This window comes from Lissotriton helveticus, chromosome 6 (assembly GCF_964261635.1).
Source record: "Lissotriton helveticus chromosome 6, aLisHel1.1, whole genome shotgun sequence".
NCBI classification, from domain to species: Eukaryota; Metazoa; Chordata; class Amphibia; order Caudata; family Salamandridae; genus Lissotriton; species Lissotriton helveticus.
In genome coordinates, this window is record NC_136067.1 from 259,336,322 (window position 1) to 259,359,355 (window position 23,034).

The 23,034-nt window shown below is 49.7% G+C and overlaps 1 protein-coding gene across 3 annotated transcripts in view; it reads left to right on the forward strand.

The window, feature by feature from the left end:
* The window catches only part of ATAD2B (ATPase family AAA domain containing 2B), a 974,520-nt gene that overhangs the window by 365,897 nt on the left and 585,589 nt on the right, over positions 1 to 23,034 (forward strand). For all 3 annotated transcript variants that reach the window (XM_078647713.1, XM_078647714.1, XM_078647715.1), the window contains exons 13-14: positions 4,868 to 4,956; positions 13,149 to 13,308. In XM_078647713.1, the coding sequence (XP_078503839.1) occupies positions 4,868 to 4,956; positions 13,149 to 13,308 (249 nt within the window). The remainder of the gene's footprint in view (positions 1 to 4,867; positions 4,957 to 13,148; positions 13,309 to 23,034) is intronic.

Here is a 23,034-nt window from a genome sequence, read left to right on the forward strand (position 1 = left end):
GAATGAGCAAATGAAAGCAGAACCACACCAAGTATATATATAAAATATATGTATTTATTCTAAACACACCCCTCTAGTCTCTTTATGAGGCTAGAGGCAAAAGTACAATCCAAGAACTTAAATAGCACACAGTAAATTAGCACAGTATACGTTTTGCCCTATGGGCCTCACAAACCATATACTAAGAAAGTGGTATAAATACCGCTCTGAGCATAGAGACAAGGCCTAGGGCCTGTAGAACCGCTGGGGCAACCAGGAACCACCCAAGGTAGGGACGCAGGAGACCCACGGGGGACGCGTGCAGTGTCTAAACACAGCTGCGAATCACCATTGACTTCTATGGAGAAAGTTAAAGTTACAGTTTTAGAGTTTAAGGATATTTAGGAGTGGACTACGGTAAAACCCCTTCAGAACTAGACACTTCGAGAGTCAAGGCCCACTGGAGCACCGAAGTACTCGTGTTAACTCAGCCAGGGAAGCCAGGTGCGTAGGTGTCTTTTTCTGTCGGGTTTCGTCGTCGTTTCCAATGGAGAGCTGCAAAGAAGTGCTGCAGGTGACCTGGTGAAAAGTGTCCGGATGGATCCAAGGGTGGATCGGAGATCTGAAGAACCTGAAAGCAGAGGGGACAGAGGCTGGATCATTAGCCAGTGACCAGGAAGGCGACAAGAAGATGCCAGCCGATGTCGGGGGCTTTCAAGTGATGTAGGTGAAGCTTGACTCTTCAGCCACGAGGTCCAGGAGGCGTCAACGACAACCAGGACCAGGATTCGGGCTGTGCCATGTCAGATGTCGAGTGCTACATCGTCAGTATCCGGATTGGACCCAACAAGCCTTGGCAACAGCAACCCACGCAAGATGACAAGATTGGCTTCGGAGCAGACCAGCAAGGTCTGAGGGACTCACCCTTTGGAGGGGAGTCAGGGCACATCTGGAGCAACCAGGGAAGCCCAAGAAACAAAGTAGATTCCGTCGTGGTGACCCACCAGTCGACGGACCAGGGATCGCGAAGGGGCCTTGAGCAGAAAAGCAGGAAGTAGGCCCACGGAACACCCGTGGAGTGTAGGCCTCTACGCTTCGGTGCAAAAGGTGCTCAGGTCTTGGCTTACAAGTAGCCTAATGCTCAACTTCGGGAAAGCTTGAGAAGTCGATGCACTAGCAAATGTGTAGGATGTCCAGGAGTTCCGGTCCCACATCTCTCGTGATAGCTACAGGTCTCAGCTTTGCTGGGGACTCGTGTCAGCCTCTGAGATGTCTGGAAGTCCCTGTCCTGTGTCGCAGATTCTTCGAGATATGGCGGGAGCCTCGAAAATGCAGACCGGCAAGTTTCAGAGTTTCGTCCAGGGTAATATAAAGTCCTAGGGACTGGGTTCCTATACTTATACTAAGTTTAGCGGTTGGACTAACTCTAGGGCCCCACCTATGGGAGGACCTGGGGAGGTGGTGGTTACACCCCTTCCCCTTTGTCCAGTTTCGCGCCAATGCCGAGTGCCCCAGCAACCGGTTTGAACTGGGAAATGCACGGGGACACCTTGTGTGCCCCAGGCACTGTCTGAAAAGCGTTCACTGAATGCAACCCACCCTGCCCCAATACACTAAAGCCTGTCTGGGGGGGTGGCACCTCCCTGGACAGGAAACCTATTGTCCAGGCCTCTCCTGCCAGAGTTGCATCCAGCAGCAGTAGGTCAGACTTGTGTCTGTGGCAGCAGCATCCATTTTGTGATGCTGGGGCTCTTTAACATTTACCGGGTAAGTAAGTGTGTACATGTCTTCTCCCTCTAGAAGGGTGGAATTCTACCCCCGCCACCATGACTGCCTGGGGGGGGGGGGGGTAGGATTCCAAAGTGTTTGACACCAAACACAACATGTTTTGATGCAGCTATTCCAAAGTTAGCATTTACCAAATGCACTTAAGAGTATATGGTATGGCTGTATCATAGAATAGCTATAAGAAAGAGATTCCGAAAGCTGCCGAGGGGCTCAGCTCATGCTTGGGCACCCTCTCACACAAAACCAAGCACTCTGCCTACAGGATTGTCAAGGCCTGCCATAGGAGTGACTTATAGGTTTATATGTGTATATAGGTCATGTGATTAAGGGAGGGATCTCCCGAAACGCATTATGGCGGCAATGTCTAAATAGGGAAAGCACGATAATTACCGAAGTCACGGACAGTAACCAACTTGGCTCAGTAGTGCGCACTCATTTTCGGGGACGAAAACTTGGTTGTATGTATACTATATCTAAGTAAGGGGTATATGTACCATCTTACCCAGGCTGCAGTAGCAGACCTGTGGTGCCATTTTGGAAGGCTTCCCAGGGGTGGCATAATACATGCTTCAGCCCTGGTAAGCCTCTGGGGTACCTATGTTCTTGGTACCTAATGGACCACATACTAGGGACTCACAAGGGTAACCCAGTAACCAAGTTGGAGTGTACCTAAAGTACAGGTAATCAATTTAGAGAGAGAACAGCTAGGCTGTGGTCCTGATTAGCAGGGCCACAGCCAGACTAAAGTCGATAAACCAATGAAACGCAGCAAAAAGTGGGGGTATTCATAGAAAGCAGATCCTACTCTCCTACATACACTGCCACTTTGTAGGCACTCTATCAGAACACCTTAAACATTCTGTACAATGGCTAAGTTCAGCACGCACAATAAAATTCGTTTTGGATGCTCGGCGACAGAGCTATCACAATATAGTAAACAAGCAACCCGGCTGGGGCTTCTGCATTATATATATATATATATATATATATATATATATATATATATATATATATATTCATTCCATTCTGGAATTCCAGCTTAGTTGATTGCTGTTTACCTCATGCGAGGGATGCTGTCCAGCTCTACACCAAGGCGGGCAGCTTGATGACACTTATCCCCAGGTAGTGGGTAGTTAGATCACCCTACAGGAATTTGGCAGATTCACTCACCCTAGACATCAGTTTGGATACACTAGGTAAGAATTCAATATATTACAATACTTGAATGCATGTATATATTCTCTTTAGTCAAAAAGATGGTTAAACTGTTTATCTTTTTCACCATTCTCCTTATGCTAATCACATTATTCTGTTTCCTTCTATTGATTATTTCAGTGCAAGTATGTTACTCAAGAATCATAATGCTTCAATAAATATTGAAACACTTTACTGTGTATTCCTTGTGTATCTCTTTGGGTATGCATCAGTAACTTAGGGAAAGTGTTCTAAATCGTTTACCACAATTTCCATGTTCTGAGGTTGCACAACCATTTGCTACACTGTAAGTTTAGGGGTACAGTTGGTGCACTTTTTCGCTAGCAGGACTATAGGCCAACCTATCCTGAGGAGTGGTCTGAACCAGTCTTGCACAGTCCCAACGTTTGTTGATCAACATATGCACAGTTTTTCTTGAGAAAGTAGAAGCCGTACGACACTACTATATGATTCCATGGGGCTATGTATCTTAGCACTTGGGAGTCGTATATTGCTATATTTAGGGAGTTTGGAGTCCATTAGGCTTAGTAGAGGGATCTGATCAAGCCGACTTAGTGACAAAGATCTCATTGTATTTAATAAAGGAAGGATTTCACTTACTATATTTTTAGTGTATGTTAATCAATTCTATGTTGGCCTTTTTGCACATTCACCTTTGTTTTATAACTGATGTGATTTGTGAAATTAAACATAGTATTCGAGCAGTCGATAAGGGACATCATTTTTATTTTCAGCTTTCAGTGTAAGACCACCTAGCCCTGTGAAGGTGATCTTATAGTGCACCCTGGTGGGACGGGCACTACCAAGGAATATAAAGAAACAAACGAAAAGCCAAGCTGCTATCCCGGGCACAAAGGGGGAGCCTCTACTAAAATATTCACCGGTCATGGCTGGAGCATCCAATAATGACTTAAGAGAGGCTAATTTACATAATAATTACCTCTTTTGTCGTGGTCCCAGGAAGACAGGGGCATCAACGACCTCTTTGGAACTATGTGAAGAGGCTACAAAAGCGCCGCAGCCCCCCTTCCCGACAGTTTTACACACCCACCGTCAGTTTGCGGTGTCTTAGAAATTAAGACCACCTTAGGACATTTGTTTTTCAAAGTACTCCCACAGCTGGAGCTTTTTTCCACATCTGGGAGTGCAGTGCCCTCAAGGTGTTAGTTCTATGGCTGCATTGCATGTGCCTGAATGTGTTTAAAGAAGCAGCATGGAGTATAGTACCCACTAGGGTCTGGTTCTATGACTGCATTTTATGTGACCAGAAAGTGGCACCCTCTAGAGCCTGTGTTAATTGTTGCATTTTATATGGCCTGAAAGTATATACAAAGTATACACATGTTATGCTCATTTAAATGTTTTATTGATATAATAATGTTGAGGATTACTGATCAATGTTGATATGCTTTATTGATTTTAATAATTGCATTTGCACATGGTTCTTATTGATTATTGCCCCTATGCACAAAATTATGGTATCTTCAACATGTGGGTTGTTTTAATGTGATGACCCCTGATAGAGCCAATAATCTGATTTATTTAAGCGTATGCCCCCCCCCCCCCCCGCCCCCCCATATGGTTGAGTTATCTAGTATAGGTTGGGGGGGGATAGGTTATCTGATTTTGGGAGTCACAACCCTGTAGGGGAAATTGTGGGCCTAGTACTAGGGCAGGCCTCATATCCTGCACATCTTATAACACGATTTCATAACTTTCTATTTCTCAAGCTGTTTTCTTTTGGTTCCTGAGGGAGCAAGCAATGTGACCCTGTGGGTAGTAGTGTGCATATTGGATAAATAAAGACATGAAGACCTAACTGTTCTGATTTATAACTGTGTTGCAATATTACTGTATGACACTTGTCTGCTTTGCCACACAACAGGCCTATCTGATGAGACCCTCTATTATCTTCTTCGATGAAATCGATGGCTTGGCTCCTGTCCGTTCTAGTAGACAAGATCAGATACATAGGTAATATTTTCTAATCAACATTTCATCTAAAATCTATTTAAATTCAAATGAATTTAAAATGTTTTTCTCTCTAGATATAAAATGCAGTGTTGCAGTTCAAGGCATCATTCTGAAACAATGTGATTTTGTTTATTTCCTGACAATTATTGGCACAGTTTGTATACATTAGCAAAGTTATTATTCTATGTAGCTATGGCATCACACCATTGTGACCCAGAGTCCGGCGTTGGCCTGAAGTCGACCTGTGATGCAACCCCCAACTTTGGAAGAACTGCAGCCTCTCCCTTAACACCAGTTGTATAGGAGGTGAGAGGGCCTGTACAATTCAAAATTCAGATGCAGAGAACGGGCTCCAGAACTTTCCACACAATGACAATGAGGAGCCGGACAACTTGCTCCCTCCTCACTATACTTATACTGTATTGTGCATGGACATACAGATTGGAAATGGGATGGACACTTCCCCCTGAGACTTTTTTGAATCTCCTCCAGGTTTACCCTCAGAGAAAAGTGCCTCCTTCATGGTGATTGTCTGCAGGGCAGCTGCAGTGCTTGATTTGCAACTATCTACATTTGAAGCAAAAGCAAACTTGTTGATGGAGCCTGCCTGCCATGTCAGAGCACTTTCTGCCTTTCATTGATGCCTTAACAGATACTTCAATAGCTGCTTGAATGAAACCATGCTCCGCTCATCCTGTTAGTCATCCACTGGCTAGCCATTGGTGACCCATCCTTTGTCACCCAACATCAGACCCTGAGAAGCTTAGTGGTCCCTGCGGCCAAGAGCAAGGGCATTCTGAATGCATTCCCTTCCGCACCGCCTGATAGAGAATCAAAGCACATTGACATATTTGGCAGAAGAATATTTTCCTATCTAGATCCGTAAACACGATCTGCCTACTGGGATTTTTTAGACATGTGCTTTAATACATGCCCAGAAAAATCTTGGCCACTGTCCCTGATGAATTCAGGACAGCCATTGCCCAAACAATTCAGGACTCTGCCAAATATGTGTTAAGGGTCAGAATAGACTGCATGGACCTTGCCATTGACACCAATGTTGTGATCAGGAGTCAAATCTGGATGTGAGCTACTTGGATTTCCAGTAATGCTCCGGCATCCTTATGTACTTGCCCTTTGAAGAAGCCAGACATTTTGGTGAAGAGGCCAACTTAGCGTCAGAAAGTTGTAAGACAGCCACGTTACATCCGGTTTCTTAGGCTTTCATTCGTTTGCCTGCAGTTTCACCAACAATGGAGAAAATTCAGAGGCTAATTGTGGGCTTTAGCCTGTTGACAAAAGCATCCCTCTCAATCAGATGAGCAGGTGGCTCAGAATTTTTGCTGCTCAAGAGGACGTTGTGGTTTTCCCTTGCAGGCCCTTGCCCAGCGAATACAGGCAGGATTCGATTTTTCCTGTTTAGCTGGGAATCTATAGCTTCGGTCCAAAGTTGCTTAAGTTTGTTTGGGGTAGTCCGAAGGGTAAAGTGGAAATCTGGAATATCTGGCCCCCACTGCTTCATATCAAATTCATTGAGCTTTGTGCTGTCTGGCTGTTTCTGAAACCCTGTCTCCAATCCATCATACTAAGTTCTTTGCAGGTCCTGATGGTCGCTATGACTGCTGGCTTATTCATCCCAGAGTGTCTCCGGATATCATAACCAGTGGGGTGTACCCTGACTAGCTTTTTGTCACCGCTGATGAGGTGCAGTGTCAAAATTAGTGCACTCTAGTTTTCCCTCCAATAGGATCTCTAGGGGGCACATTTATGCATTCAGTGGCTTACAGTACTTTCTGAACATTTTTACACTGCTGCCTCTCCTGCTTCGTGCTCTGAGGACGGTCCGGACTGACTGAGTCCTAGTCATTTTGATGGCCCAACTTTGTTCTAGAAGAGTATGGTTCCCTGATCACTTGAACCTGAGAATTTGCCTTCAGATCGGTCTGCCTTTCTGGGAGGACCTCCTGTTTCAACAATAGGGCAGTGTCCTGCACCAAAATTTCCACAGTTTACTCCTCCATGTTTTTGAGAATAAGCAACATCTGAGAAGTTTCAACTGACCTGCTGAAGTTGGTTAGGTGCCTCTCGACTAAATCCATCTATTCAGAATGTTGGGCAAAACGTGTAGCCTGGTGCAGAGACCATCAGAGACCATCAGCTGGGAGCCCCTCTCAGATAATTGGCTGTTTGCGTTATCCTTGTCCCAGTAAGGCTTTGCAGTGGGCACAGTTAACGACCATTGGCAAAGCCAATAGGTTTCATCTATGCGAATTCTATTTTTACTTTGTGTTTTTTTTTACATATTGCAAAGCAGTTGAGCTGCTGTGCAACATGGATTTAAAAAATAAATAAATTGCTATGACACGGACAATGCTCGCCACTTACTAGCGCTTTTTACATTTTTTATTTTAAACCATGTTGCACAGTAGCTCAACTAGAAAGTGACAAGTAAAAAAACATTGACAAAGCCAATTGATTTTGCATAGGCACATCCTATGAGCTTTGCCTATCACTGTTATAGTTACAAAGAGAGCGCATGTAACTGTTAGATTGGTCACTGAATTCAGGTTTGATTCTTAACAGTTGCTTTTTTAATTACTCAATTTTGGACACCATCATTTATTAATATGTGGCCTAGTGAGATTGGATCCCCTTCAACTCCGAAAAGGGCAGTAAAAAGTCAGGGTGTGATCATTGACGAGGATCTATCTTGTAAACAGCAGGGTCAGTGCAGGGACCGCTGCGTGTTTCTTACAACTTTGGCGGATACAAAATTATGAAATTCCTGACGAGAGAGGCCTTGATTCAAGTTATCTTGGCACTGGTTATGCCCCGATTGGACTACGCTAACTCCCTCTATCTGAATCTCCCGAAATCCCTACTGAACAAGCTTCAGCTAATTAAAAACAAGGCTTCCAGGATGATAGTTCAGCTTCCAAGAGGGAGTTCTATTACACAGGCGACTAGGGTCCTACACTGGCTGGCGGTGGCACGGAGATGCAGATTTAAGGCATGCTGTACAGTGTTCAAGGCGCTGCATTTGAGATGCCATGGTTTCATGAAAGCTTGCATCGTAAAATATTGTCCGAGAGAACTACGGTCAAGCCACCTTCACTTCTTGGTCACCCCTACTTACAAGAAACTCAGGATTTGAGGACGTAGGTTCTCTATCGCAGACCCTCACATCTGGAACACCCTTCCATTGAAAATGAGGCCGACGTCTGCGCACAGCCATGCTATGCCATCCCCCGGCACGCAGAGGCACTGCTGAAAAATCTCCGGATCCAGGCTGGAAATTCGAAGTTAAGGAATGTGCGGCTATACTATGTCTCTGCCAGACACATTGTTACCGAAGGTAAGTAACTTGTCCAACAGGAAAACATTTCTTTATTTCGTATTAATGTCTTTGCTGTGACACTTCTGATGGAAAGAAACAATGAGTTTGAGGCATGGCTGCTGTAGATGCACATGCTTTGCATAAGTCCACCATCTAGTGTTGGGCTCGGATGATTACAAGTTGTTTTTGTTCCAATAAGTTTTCTTCTAATCACAAGACTGTGGTGACTCCTCTTGGTAATACTGCGCGTGGTCATCAAAGCCATCTTCTCATTGTTTTGCCTTATGTGGGTGAGAATGTAAGGATGATATAGATCCGCAAAGTGATGTCCATGCAGTAGTATGATGTAAGTATATAAAGTATATTAACTGTAACCTACTCAGCCTTTGTGGGGAGGAGGGTTGGCGCATGTAAATCTACAGCACTACATGCCAAGAACAGATGCTTACAGGTTAAGTAACATATTCAGTTTGAGGCATGTGTACTGTAGATACACATGCTTTGCATAGACTGTAAAGCAGTCCCTCTACCTAGGCAGTGGTTAACCTGTGGGGGTTGCAGTTGTTTGAGAAAGAGTTCTTAGGACTGCTTGACCAACATTGGCTTGTTGGCATGCAAAGAAATCCACACAATAATGTTTCAACCATGTTGCTGCTTTGCAAATATCAGCAATAGGAATGTTCCCTAAAAAGCCATGGAAGCTCCTATTTTCATCCTGGAGTGAAATTAAGGAGGAACAGGTAAAAAGCCTTTTGGCATTTGCATAGCAAATCTGGGTGCATTTAACTATCCATCTTGAAATGCCTGATTTAGAAATTGCCTTTCCCATCTGAGGAGGTGCGAAGGCAATAAACGATTGCTTTGTTTTTCAGAAAGATTTAGTTTTGTCGATTAAAATAAGTTAGGGCCCTTTTTGACATCTAAAGCAAACAATGCCCTTTTAGCAACAGAATCTCAATGCAGTAAAAAGCAGGGAACTCAATGGATTGATTTATATGAAATTTGGAGAGGACTCTTGTACCTTTCAGAAAAGGTCCCAAGTTCATGTAAGTGCACACTCACCCTTAACTTCTTGTGAGCTGTGTCTGAGGGTGCAGAGAAGTGCAAAACTAAACTAGCGTCACCAGAAGAATGGTGCATTTTTGTGCCTCCATACCATTGCTTCTGGAAAAGCGTGAGGCCATCATGGAGTTCTGAAGAGCCACCTGTTACTGGGTGAGAGCTATTGCTGTTGAAATTGGAATCCAGTCTGGTGTCTGGGATTATTCTAAAGGTGAGGAATCTGCAATTAGAGTATCCACCAGAAAGAATATTACTGAAGGTAAGGAACTTGTTCATTGTAGATTTCTCTATTTTCACTCTTCACAGGGCTAGAGGAGCTCATGAGGATATTCATTTGAGAGGGCTAATCAGATGGTTATGATCTAGACCATGGGTACTCATAGTACGGCCCGCGGGCCGGTGGCGGCCCGGCAAGCCTTCCTCGGCGCCCGCAGACCTTGCTAACATCGTACCCATGTATTATTATTATTATTTTTTTTTAAAGAGTGTCAGCTGCAGCGCGACTGAGAGTCTCTGCTGCTCTGTGGGGGTCGGGCGATTCTCGCATAGCCAGATTGGAGCTGCAGGGGCCTAAGATGAGGTGAAATACAACAAAGCCTCATTAGCATGCAAATGGACTTTTAACGACCTGTGAAGTGCTTGGGTGCGGCTGTGTGTGTGTGTGTGCACCTGGAAGCTGTCTCAGCCCCGGCTGACACGCAGGAAGGGTGAGATGACAGAGGGTGACAGAGGGTGACAGAGGGAGGTAGAGAGAGGGAGGGAGGGAGAGAGGGAATGAGAGAGGGGGAGAGCGAGGAAGAGAGGGAGACGGGGAGTGAGAGAGGGAGGGAGACTGGGAGGGAGGGAGACGGGGAGGGAGTGGGAGGGGGAGTGAGGGAGGGGGAGGGAGGGAAGGGAGAGGGAGGGAGGGAGTGAGGAAGGGAGGGAGAGAGAGAGAGACAGAGGGAAGGAGACAGAGACAGATAGACAGAGGGAGGGATGGAGAGAGGGAGGGATGGAGAGAGGGAGCGAGGGAGAGAGGGAGCGAGGGATTGAGGGAGGGGGAGAGAGGTAGAGGGAGGGAGAGGGAGCGAGAGAGGGAGGGAGGGAGCGGGAGAGAGGGAGAGAGGGAGGGAGCGGGAGAGGGAGGGAGGGAGCGGGAGAGGTAGGGAGTGAGGGGGGAATTTAGGGAGGAAGTGAGAGGGAGGGAGTGTGGGAGGGGGAGAGCGAGAGGGGGAGAGAGAGGGAGCGAGAGGGGGAGGGAGAGAGGGGGAGGGAGAGGGAGCGAGAGGGGGAGAGAGGGGGAGGGAGAGAGGGAGGGAGGGACAGAGGGAGGGACAGAGGGAGGGAGGGAGAGGGAGAGGGAGAGAGAGGGAGAGAGAGAGGGAGAGGGAGGGAGGGAGAGAGGGAGGGAGAGAGGGAGGGAGGGAGGGAGAGGGGGAGGGAGGGAGAGGGGGAGAGAGGGAGGGAGGGAGGGAGAGAGGGAGAGAGGGAGGGAGGAGAGGGAGGAGAGGGAGGAGAGGGAGGAGAGGGAGGAGAGGGGGAGCGAGAGGGAGAGAGGGAGCGAGAGCGGGAGCAAGAGGGAGCGAGGGAGGGAGTGAGAAGGAGAGGGAGAGAGAGGGAGAGAGAGGGAGTGAGGGAGAGAGAGGGAGGGAGTGAGGGCGGGAAAGGGAGTGAGGGAGGGAAGGAGTGAGGGAAGGAGGGAGGGAAGGAGTGAGGGAGAGGGAGTGAGGGATGGAGAGGGAGTGAGTGAGGGAGTTATGTTATGGAGTGTTTATATAGCGCCTATCACCGCCGGTCTCTAAGCGCTTAACAGAAGAACATAACACATTGATGCCCATAAACCCTCAGCTATTCTACCGCCTAGACTGTAATAAAGGCCTGTCTAAAAAGATGAGTTTTCAATTTCTTTCTGAAAGGTAGAAGCTGTGATTCCTCCTTCAAGGTGGGCGGGAGGGCATTCCACAATTGTGGAAGAAGCACAGACAAGGCCCTCCCTCCTTTGGTTTTTAATTTGAACCGAGGTTGGGACAGATTGGAAATTTTTCCAGAGCGCAAGGGTCTCCCAGGAGTATACCTCTTCAAACGTTCTTTAATGTACTCTGGGGCTTTCCCAAAAAGTGCCTTAAGGGCCACACAGAGACATTTAAACTGGACTCGGAATTTCACTGGAAGCCAGTGCAGCTTCTGAAGCAGGGGGGTTGCGTGCGAGTTTCTGGGCAAAGAATGAACCAGTCTGGCTGCATCATTCTGTATTACCTGCAGCTTCCTGAGCAGCTTCTGTGGCAGGCCAAGATACAAGGCATTGCCATAGTCAATTCTTGAAATGACTGTGGCAGATACGATTTGACTGCAAGGTGGGGGCAGATAGAATAGGGACTAAGTGAGTGAGGGAGAGGGAGGGAGCGAGGGAGAGGGAGGGAGGGAGTGAGTGAGGGAGAGGGAGTGAGTGAGGGAGAGGGAGTGAGGGAGAGGGAGTGAGGGAGAGGGAGTGATGGAGAGGGAGAGTGAGGGAGAGAGGGAGAGGGAGTGAGGGAGTGAGGGGGAAGGAGGGAGGGAGAGAGGGGAAGGGAGAGAGGGAGGGAGCGAGGGAGGGAGAGCAAGAGAGGGAGGGAGTGAGAGAAGGAGCAAGGGAGAGAGGGAGTGAGAGAAGGAGCAAGGGAGAGAGGGAGAGACGGAGAGAGGGAGAGAGGGAGAGGGAGAGAGAGGGAGCGAGGGAGGGAGGGAGGGAGGGAGAGGGAGGGAGCGGGAGAGGGAGCAAGAGAGGGAGCAATAGACCGAGGGAGTGAGAGAAGGAGCAAGGGAGAGAGGGAGGGACAGAGAGGGAGAGGGAGAGAGGGGGAGGGAGAGAGGGAGCGAGGGAGGGGGATGGAGGGGGAGGGAGGGGGAGGGAGGGGGAGGGAGAGGGAGTGAGTGAGAGTGAGTGAGAGGGAGTGAGTAAGTGAGAGGAAGGGAGGGAGGGAGAGAGGGAGTGAGAGTGAGTGAGGGAGAGGGAGTGAGTGAGGGAGAGGGAGTGAGAGGGAGTGAGGGAGGGAGAGGGAGTGAGTGAGGGAGAAGGAGTGGGAGGGAGTGAGAGTGAGAGAGAGGGAGTGAGAGACAGAGGGAGTGAGAGAGTGAGAGACAGAGGGAGTGAGAGAGTGAGAGACAGAGGGAGAGAGAGTGAGAGACAGAGACAGAGGGAGTGAGAGAGTGAGAGACAGAGGAGTGAGAGGGAGTGAGAGGGAGTGGGAGAGAGTGGGAGAGAGTGGGAGAGAGGGAGGCAGCGAGAGACAGAGTGGGGCAGCGAGAGACAGAGGGGGAGAGAGACAGAGGGGGGCAGCCAGAGACAGAGGGGGAGAGAGACAGGGGGGCAGCGAGACAGAGGGGGAGAGAGACAGAGTGAGGCAGCGAGAGGGAGGGAGAGACAGAGGGGGAGAGAGAGGGAGTGAGGCAGCGAGAGAGGGAGGAGGGAGGGAGGAGGGAGGGAGCAAGGGAGGGAGAGAGATGTGTGTATGCCGGGTCTGGTGGCTCATTGGATGAAGGCATCCGCTGCAGGGACCTGTGATCAACCTCATGGTCATAGTTTTTTTTGTTGATCTAGCCCGCCCCCTCCGCCACCTACCCCGCCCCCACCGGTGCGGCCCTCGGACACAAACCACACTGTAAATTTGACCCCTGAGAGAAATTTTGTGAGTACCCATGATCTAGAAATAGGTCACCCGTTAAGGAACATGGTTTGTTTAAATAATGTAATGTGAATGCAACCCTTTGCTTCTTCGTAGCTGTCAAATGAGTGTAATTTTATTCTCTGCTAATATTTATCATTTTCTTCTAGTTCTATTGTTTCTACTCTTCTGGCCCTCATGGATGGACTCGATAACCGGGGAGAAATAGTCGTTATTGGTGCTACAAATAGACTTGATTCCATAGACCCCGCACTCAGGAGACCTGGTCGTTTTGACCGAGAATTTCTTTTCAGTTTGCCTAACCAAAAGGTAATTTACAGACCTAGCATACTGATGTGGTTTAAATAGTTAAGTCGTGCATTTGGAAAGTTAATTTATTTATGCTGCTTGCACTCTGAAGCACACTGTAAACATTTGTAATAGTCTAAAGTGATTGACACTTAAAAACATTACTACCTCTGTTTCCATGTCTTCCTCAAAAAGTGTGTTGTCTATTCACAAACGTTTATAATGTGCAAAGGTTGTATAGAAAATTACACGTTTGTTTTTTCAACTGATCCACTACGATCTAGCTAGGCAATTAGCTTCTCTGTCAGACTGTCTCGCAAGCAAATTTTAACTTTTTTGTAGAATTTATATGGGGGTTACTTTTTCTTCATAATAGTGTTTTGTAGTCTCTGTTCAAGGCTCAACACCGTTTTTCGCTTTAGCTCTTTAAGTTGCAGTAAAGCATTTGAGCTAGGTACATCATGTGGCATAGTATGACTTAAGTGAGTAAAACTGTAATTCTTAAGTTTTTCTTTTTTCTTTTTTTTTTTATTGAGGCACATAACTTAAGGTTGTCAGCCTGGGAAGAGTTGGCTCAGTTTTTTTTCTTTCTTTACTCTCATGAGAGAACCGATTTTCAGGGTAACGTTTGTTGACATCCAAATTAATATACAATAATTTCACTTTTTTAGGTTGGATAAATTATTGCATACTTCTGTTGATTTTATATGAAATATATGTAAAGAAATTAAAAACACCTCCTTAAGGGTTTATCTTTAAGAAACCCCTTAGTGTTAGATTCCTTACCTTAGAATATCCCCAGGCGTCAGACTGGATCCGGAAAGTTTTCGTCAGCAGTACCCCTGCGCGTCGCTAGGCATTGTCTGCGGCTCCGCATCCGTCGTCGGCGTCGTGATCGCCGGGATGACTTCCTCTGAGTGCTTAGACGCCGCCCTCGCGCGCTGACGTCAGTTCTTCTTTTTTCCGCAGCAGCAAGCGCAGATCCGGGAAGAGCAGTACTCCAGTCAATTTTTGACTAACTTTTTGGATCACTTTTGATCTCTTCTCGAGTCGACCTTCGACTCGCAGTGCCGGTAGGGATGCCTGGGTTTAAGCCTTGAGAGGACGGTCACGGCTTGATGTCGGTGACCGACCCCCACCGTCGGTGCCTTTATTGTCTCGGGCCGACCACGATGACAAGTCGTGCCCCGACTGGCGAGCCTTGACCTCGGAGGCCAGACGGGAGCGGTCCTGTAAGCGACTCAAGCTCCGGCAGTTGCTCCGCGCCGCTCGAGGTCCTGGTCGAGGAGGAAGTAGAGGGACCGGTCACAGAGCCGCGGTCATCACCGCTCGACGAGTCATCACCGCTCGACGAGTCATCACCGCTCGACGAGTCATCACCGCTCGACGAGTCATCACCGCTCGACGAGTCATCACCGCTCGACGAGTCATCACCGCTCGACGAGTCATCACCGCTCGACGAGTCATCACCGCTCGACGAGTCAACACCTCTCGTCGGGCTCCAAGTCCTCAGGTAAGTCGAGGCACTCGAAAAAGAAGTCGAAGAGGCGTCATCGCTCTTCTGACTCACACCGTCGCTCGCGGGACGTGGCCGGTGGTTCGGGCGACACCGCCCACGCGGCTCCGCTGGAGCCGCAAGCACCGCGCCCAGCTCCACACCCGTGGGTCCCTGGGCTGAACGCGACGCCGGAGAAGATACGTGACTTCCTCATGGCCATGAGGACTCACTACACTCCGTCGGAGCGCCTTCAGGCCCCACGGGTCCATCTGGGTGTACGCGCGGGCCGGCGGCGCCATCTGGGCAGACAAGCTAGGGGAGGCCAGTGGTCTGGACACTTCGCCCGACACTGAATTCGTCTCTCCTCCCTCCGTGGCAACGGAGTAGGGGGCTGCTTACAGCGTTGTGTTGAACAGGGCGGCCAAGGCCTTGGCTCTTGAGCTCCCTTTCGCGGCCGTGAGGACTAACATCCTCACTGAGGTGCTCAAACCACAGGCAAGCTCCTCGGAGCCTCTACTACCATTCAACGAAGCCCTCTGTTGGGCACCTGGTCCAAGCCCTCCACAGGCCTCTCTGTGGATCGGAACGTGGCCCGACGCCGCCGCCCAGCTCCGGGCGACCCTAGCTTCCTGTCCGTTCATCCCACCCCGAGAGCCTGGTGATCCAGGCCTCTACCTCCCAGACCGCATTCCCGGATCGGAAATCCAAAAGGTACGATCAGTTTGTCAAGAAACTGTTCTCCTCCTTGAGTTTGGGGCTGCGGTCTGTCAACACCGCCTACCATTAGGGCTGTTACACCCACTCTCTGTGGGATACGGTTGCGGAGGTGCTGCCACAGTGCCCGGAGGAGGCCCGGGCAAAGCTCGCCCAATCCCTTGCGCAAGGACAGGATGCAGCACGCTATTCCATACGGTGTGGACTCGACACAACGGACTCGCTGGGTTCGCCGCACGCCTGGCTGAGGTCCACCAACTTTTCGGGCGATGTCCAGGCCACCCTCATGGACATGCCCTTTGATGGCCGTAGCCTCTTTGGCGACAAGGCGGATAGTGCGCTGGAGCGTTTCAAGGACTCCAGGGCTAAGTTGGACCTAGGCCAACGCCAGTAAACTTCCGCTTTTCGCTCCTTTAGTGGCCAAGGAAGGGACGCCCCCACACGTCCAGCCAGCCACAGACCGCAGACCCAACGCTGTCGCGGACGTTGTTACCGCCGTGGCGGTACCGGGGGACACCAGAAGGGTCAGTCCACACCTGCCCCTGCAGCATCTGCCTCTAAGCCTTCCTAGTCCGGCATTTCAGGCCCATTCGTCGCCAGTGGGGGGCAGGGTCTGCCATCACCTCCCCACCACGTCGGACAGGTGGGTGCTGCAAATCATCCGAAGGGGCTACTCCCTCCCCTTTGGGGCGACCCCTCCAGCCATGCCACCGCAGTACCACCACATGTCGGGGGATCACTTGCAACTTCTGCTGAAGGAAGTTACGGCCCTCTTGGCCAAGGGGGCCATCAAGCGCGTTCCTGGGCCAGAAGTAGGACGTGGTTGCTATTCCCACTACTTTCTGGTACCCAAGAAGGGCAAAGGAGGCCTACGCCCTATCTTTGACCTACGGAGCGTCAACAGCTTCCTCCGGAAGGAGAAGTTCAAGATGCTGACTTTGGCTCAGGTCCTAGCTGCCCTGGACCCAGAAAACTGGGTGGTAGCGTTGGACTTGCAGGATGTGTATTTCCACATCCCCGTCCTGCCGGCCCACCGGCGTTAGATGAGGTTCACGGTAGGCCAGGAGCATTTTCAATTTGCCGTGCTCCCCTTCGGCGCTTACCAGCGCCCCACAGGTGTTTACGAAAGTGATGGCAGTGGTCGCAGCTCATCTGCGCAAATTAGGGGTTTCAGTCTTCCCCTATCTCGACGATTGGTTGTTGAAGGCGGGCTCGCTCGTCTCCCACCTCCAGACTACGGCCGACCTCCTGCACTCGCTGTAGTTCTCCATCAACTTGCCGAAGTCACACTTGTGCGCCTCTCAGAAGCTCCTTTTCATCGGAGCGGTTCTGGACTCAGCGCAGTTTCGGGTTTATCCCCCCGAACAGCGGGTTCGGGATATTCAGGCTCTGATTCCGATCGTTCAGCCTTTATCCCGGGTCTCGGTCAGTTTGACGCTGCGTCTCCTGGGGCTGATGGCCTCCTGCATCCTTCTGGTGCATCACGCCAGGTGGCGGATGCGGGCTCTGCAGTGGGACCTGAAGTTTCCTTGTGCACAGCAACAGGGCAACCTGTCCGACCACGTCCTGGTCTCGGAGGGCACTGCGAGCCAGTTGCAGTGGTGGCTCATGAACCACGATTAGGTCAGCGGCAGATCTCTCTCCCTTCCCCCAACCGGAGCACGTAGTGGTGATAGATGCGTCACTCCTGGAATGGGGGGGCCACATGGGAGAGAGGGAGATCAGAGGTCTCTGGTCTCCGGTGGAGTCCCGGCTCCATATCAACCTTCTGGAGCTGCGGGCAATCCGTCTTGCACTGAAGGCATTCCTTCCCTCTGTTCGGGAAGGTGTAGTGCAGGTATTCACAGACAACACCACCGCCATGTGGTACTGCAACAAACTGGGTGGGGTGGGGTCGTGGACCCTCTGTCAGGAGGCTCTGCGGCTCTGGACATGGCTGGAACACCAGGGCGCCACCCTGGTGGTTCAACACCTGGCAGGTTCCCTGAATGCCAGGGCGGACGAACTCAGCCGCAGGTGCATGATGGATCATGAATGGAGTCTGAACTCGGACGTGGCGCAAGGTCTCTTTCTGCAGTGGGTAGAGCCTTGGTTAGATCTATTCGCCACTGAAGAGAATACGCAATGTCGCTTTTCGTCGCCAGTGGAGTTGCGGTCTGTTGTACGCCTCTCCGCCTATACCACTTCTGCCCAGAGTGCTGAAGATCAGGCGAGACCGGGCCTAAGTCATCCTTGTGGCTCCGGACTGGGCACGAAGATACTGGTATCCCGAGCTACTCAGCATGTCAGTCGATCCCCCGATTTGTCTTCCTCTTCAGGAGGACCTTCTGTCACAGCAGCAGGGGACGGTCCTCCACCCGAACCTGTCCAGTCTCCAACTACATGCATGGAGATTGAGCGGCGACAGTTGAGGCCATTTGACTTGCCTCCTGACGTCTGTGATGTGATTCTGGCAGCCAGGCGTCACTCCACAAACACGGTATACGCCTGCAGGTGGAACAAATTTGTGGCATGGTGCACAGCGAAGGCTGTGGATCCACTCTCTGCTCCCCTTTCAGAGGTTCTCCTCTTCCTTCTGTCTCTTGCCCAGGAGGGCTCTGCTCTGGGCACTATCAAGGGCTACCTCTCTGCCGTTTCGGCCTTCGTAAGGCTTCCTGATCAGCCTTCTCTTTTCAAATCCCCTGTTGTAAATAGATGCTTGAAAGGCATCACACACATGTTCCCTCCTGTTCCCTTTGTGATGCCTCAGTGGGACTTGACCCTTGTTCTTACCTTTCTGATGTGCGCTCCCTTTGAGCCACTTCACAACTGTCCTCTTCGTCTTCTGACTCTTAAAACTGCATTCCTGGTTGCCATCACCTCTGCCAGGAGAGTGAGTGAGCTCCAGGCTCTATCTTCAAAACCTCCTTTCCTCTCTGTCCATCCGGACAAAGTTGTTCTGATGACTCGTCCTTCTTTCCTGCCTTTCACATCGGGCAGTCCATCACCTTGCCCACCTTTTTTCCGCCTCTGCATCCTTCGAAGGAGGAAGAGAGGCTCCACCGTCTGGACCCAAAACGTGCGCTCTCCTATCTAGATCGCACACACCAGTTCCGGGTGGACAACCAGCTCTTTGTTGGTTACGTGGGCGCTAAGAAGGGACGGACGGTGCACAAGCGGACCATCTCTCGGTAGGTCGTCTTGTGCATCAAGGGTTGCTACTCCTTGGCGAAAAAGGAGCCTCCTGTTGTGCTGCGTGCCCATTCCACTCGGGCCACGGCGGCTACTACTGCCCTGGGTCAGGGAGTCCCCTTGCAGGACATCTGTCAGGTAGCTACGTGAGCGCCTCTGCACACGTTTGCTAGGCACTACTGCCTGAACAGCCAAGTCTGAAGAGATGGCTTTTTCGGCCGTTCTGTTCTCCAGGACTTTCTGGTGTGATCTTGGTTCGCAGACCTACCACCGGGGTTGGTATTGCTGGGGTATCTATTCTAAGGTAAGGAATCCAACACGAACGTGTTTCTTTCAGATGCACAAGTTACTTACCTTTGTTAACAATATATCTGTAAGAAACATTAGTTAGTGTTAGATTCCTTACCGCCTCACCCATCCTCCCCGTTCTGCTAACCGATATCTAGGGTTAAGGACATCCCTTTCATGGCCCTAGTTTCATGGCACCAGTGTCGGTTTCTATCATGGCTCTGCGTTACTGGCGCGGAAAGCTATGTACAGAACTGACGTCCGCTCGCGAGGGCGGCGTCTTAAGTACTCCGACGTCATCCCGGCGATCACATCGCCGACGACAGACGCGGAGCTGCAGACGACTCCTAGCGACGCGCAGGAGTACTGCTGACGAAAACTTTCCGGATCTAGTCTGACGCCTGGGGATATTCTAAAGTAAGGAATCTAACACTAACTAATGTTTCTTACAGATATATCGTTAACGAAGGTAACTAACTTGTGCAACAGTGTCTAACGTAGCCTTTTATATCTCGGCAAACTCTAGAGCCCTCTGTTTTGCTTCTGTTCATTTTTCCAGTTCTCCATCTTGTTTGATCTTGAATACTACTTTTCAGTTTCTTAACTTTGAGTGATAACATTTTCAGAGAAAGTGTTAGAAACTTTGCAGCAATATCAATATATTTAATGATTTGGTTTCTTACAAGGTTTGTCGAGTCTAAGACATGGTATGCAAGAAAGATGGTAAATTCTGGTAAAAATGTTTCAGTTGAATTATTACAGTCTTTCCCGGATTGATATTTTTATTTGTAGTTTTTCTTGTACGCTACACATCACCGTAGAGAGATTTGGAACACCCGTTCTTGCTCTTTGAAGTTCTGAAACATTGTTCCAGGCTACTTGGATCTAACCTGATGGAAGTGTTACCCCTCTCTCCTATATCCCACAGGCACTATTTTGATGAGGGCTATTAGTCAAAAGCTTACCCAGTGAGTTCAGTTTTAAAGTGTTTCGTGTAAATCAAGAGGTTAGTTCTTCCCCTTGCGCACTTTCTTAATGGCAGCTCAGATTCTGGACCAAGTTTAAGATACTCAAATATAGCACCCTTTTTGAGGTTTAGTAGGTATACCTGACATTTGGTATATGATCCTTGACTTTCAAATTCATTCATTTTCAGAGGTACAGGCACATTCTGGCTGCTGAGTCCACTGAGGCACTGGGCTGGCCTGCGCATGTCCGGCTGCCGTCGAGCGCAGTCCAGTATTTGCTCACGGGTATCCTGGCGCATAAGGGACTCTGCAAAGATAGCTCCTGATTTAAGTTAGGCCTTTTAATATGAATGTGGTACAAAATGGGGTGGTGATGGACGGAGCATCTGAACCAATGAAACACTCATGCCCAGTCAACAGATCTGGGTTTAATCCATCACCGTTCTTTAGCCCACTCTGCCACCCCAGTTCGGACATGGCCATATGCAAATCAGTCTGACCCTGTGCTTCATGGGAACAGTCCAGCCTGAACTGCCAAGCCATGCCTTCCCTGGACCGGAAACAAGCTTCCGAGGACCGGTTTCTGGCATTTCAGCCGTCTTCAGCCCGGCTTGCTTGAATCCAGTGGCAAAGTGAGCAAGGGACTCACGTCTGAGTATACCCTGCCAACTTATGGCGAACAAAGTGGTACAAAAGGGGGTGATGATGGACGGAGCATCTGAATCAATCAAGCCCAGTCAACAGATCTGGGTTTAATCCATCACCGTTCTTTAGCCCACTCTGCCACCCCAGTTCGGACATTGCCATATGCAAATCAGTCTGACCCTGTGCCTCAAAGTAGCCCCTCACATAAAGGGACACACCCTAGACCAGGTCTGGCCGCCAATCTAGAGATAGCCGCCCTTCGAATTTCCGCATGCTCATGGTCTGACCATCATTTTATTACCTTCACCATCCTGAGTATTCCTATCCCAAAGCTCTGTCCTCCGTCACTATCATGGCAAGGAACTGGAGTCTGGTTGATACCTAAGAATTTGGCACCTTACTAGCTGCATCTAAACCCTCTGGTTTGGTTGCATCTCCTCACATCCAGGCGGAAAATATTAATGCTTGGTTGGAATCTGCCAGAAACAGTCTCGCTCCTTTGAAGACCATTAAAAACAGGAGGCCTCACGACGCACAGCGTTGGTTCACTGACGATTTGAAGGCAATGAAATTAGCCTTGCGACAAACTGAACGGAAGTGGAGACAGGACTATTACCCTCCCAAAAAGACCCTCTTTATGGCAGCTCTTAAAGATTACAAAAGCCCCATTGTTAGGACTACATCTGAATACTTTTCCTCTAAAATCATGGAATCCACTAATAAGGCCAAGGATATTTTTACGATAGATGAACTTGTCAAACCTGATCGCGTTACAGCAAAGCCCACTCTGTCACAGCGCTCAGAGACAGGGAGCCAGTGGAGGGATTTTAACAAAGGACGAACGTGTTGGTGTTTGGGCTGATGAAAAATGAGCCGTGTGGCCTGGTTCTGGACAAGTTGTAGCCTCTTCAGTTGGTATGCTGGTATACCAACGTAAGGGGAGTTGGCGTAGTCTATCCTAGAGATGACTAAAGCCAACAGGACCAGGGTAAGGGCCTCAGTGGTCAGGAAACGGGCGATCTTTCGGATTTTCCTTAACTGAAAAAAACTGGAGGAAACTACCGCATTGATCTGGGGCTTCATCGTAAGGTCATTACTGATGATAACCCCAAGACTTTTTACTGCGTTGACAGGATTGGGGGGAGGACCCAACCTCGTGGGCCAAAAGGTGGATTTCCATGGATTGGCAGCCCCCCCCTGACTAGCACCAACTCTGTCTTGTCGGGGTTGAGTTTCAGGTGATTCACCCCCATCCAGTCGCTGATGTGACAGAGGGTAGACCGAAAGTTGTCGATGGACTGGTCCGCGGAGTTAATATCGAAGACCAGCTGGATGTCATCCGTGTAATTAAACGTGGTGACACAGCTACCTCGTAAGGATCGAATAAGGGGAGTCAGGTATAAATTAAAAAGAAGAGGGGATAAGGAGGAGCCCTGCGGGACGCCGCAAGTCAGCCCGACCCCGTCAGCAGAAAACTGAGAGAGCCGGACCGCCTGGTGGCGGTTGCCCAAAAAGGAGCGGACCCAGTCAAGGGCGCAGCCCCGGATACCAGCCTCCCCGACCCGGCCGATCAAGATATCATGGTCGACCGTGTCGAAGGCGGCAGACAAATCCAGGAGCACCAGAACCTGACTGATGTTAGAGTCCGCCCCTCTCTGCAGTTCCTCCATAACTGAGAGTATAACGGATTCCGTGGAATGAGCGGGTCTGAAGCCGGCCTGTTGGGAGTCGAGAAAGTGGGAGTCTTCGATAAAAGTGCTCAAGATGTTAGTGACGTGAGACTCAAGAACTTTGCTGAGGTAGGGAAGGAGGGAAATGGGACGAAAATTACTCATGACCGTAGGGTCTGCCGTAGGTTTTTTGAGGATGGGCACAACCTCGGCGATTTTGAATGACCTAGGGACTAGGCCAGAGGAGAGAGAGAATTGTTCAACAGCGCCAAAGGGGGGGAGGGACAGGCTGTGAAAGCCTCACAGAGGATCAAGGGAGGGCAACAATCGGTAGGGGATCCAGAGGCAACCTTATTTAAGAGAGCTAGAAACTCCATCTCCGAGATTGGAGGAATCTGAGTCAGCTGCTTGAGGTTGGGGGAGGGCGGGGAGGAGTCAGGCCTGAGGGGATGAAGCGGGCCGAAGACAGAATGCTGTTTTTAATATTGGCGATTTTTTCCACAAAGTTCTGATTTAAGGAGTCACAAAGTGCACGGGATGGGAGAGGTTTAATAGTAACCCTATCTGAGTTTGACATCTCCTCCACGATGGAAAAAATATCTTTGGTTTTGGTGGCGGAGTCAACAATCTTTTTTGAAAAATAAGAGGTCTTAGCTTGTAAGACCGCTGCTTTGCACTCTTTGAGCAGGGTCGTAAACCGCAGCTTCATGTCGGGAGCATAGCCGCGTCGCCAGCGGCGCTCAGCCTACCTAAGACCCAACTTTAGGACTTTGAGGTCCTCAGTGAACCATCT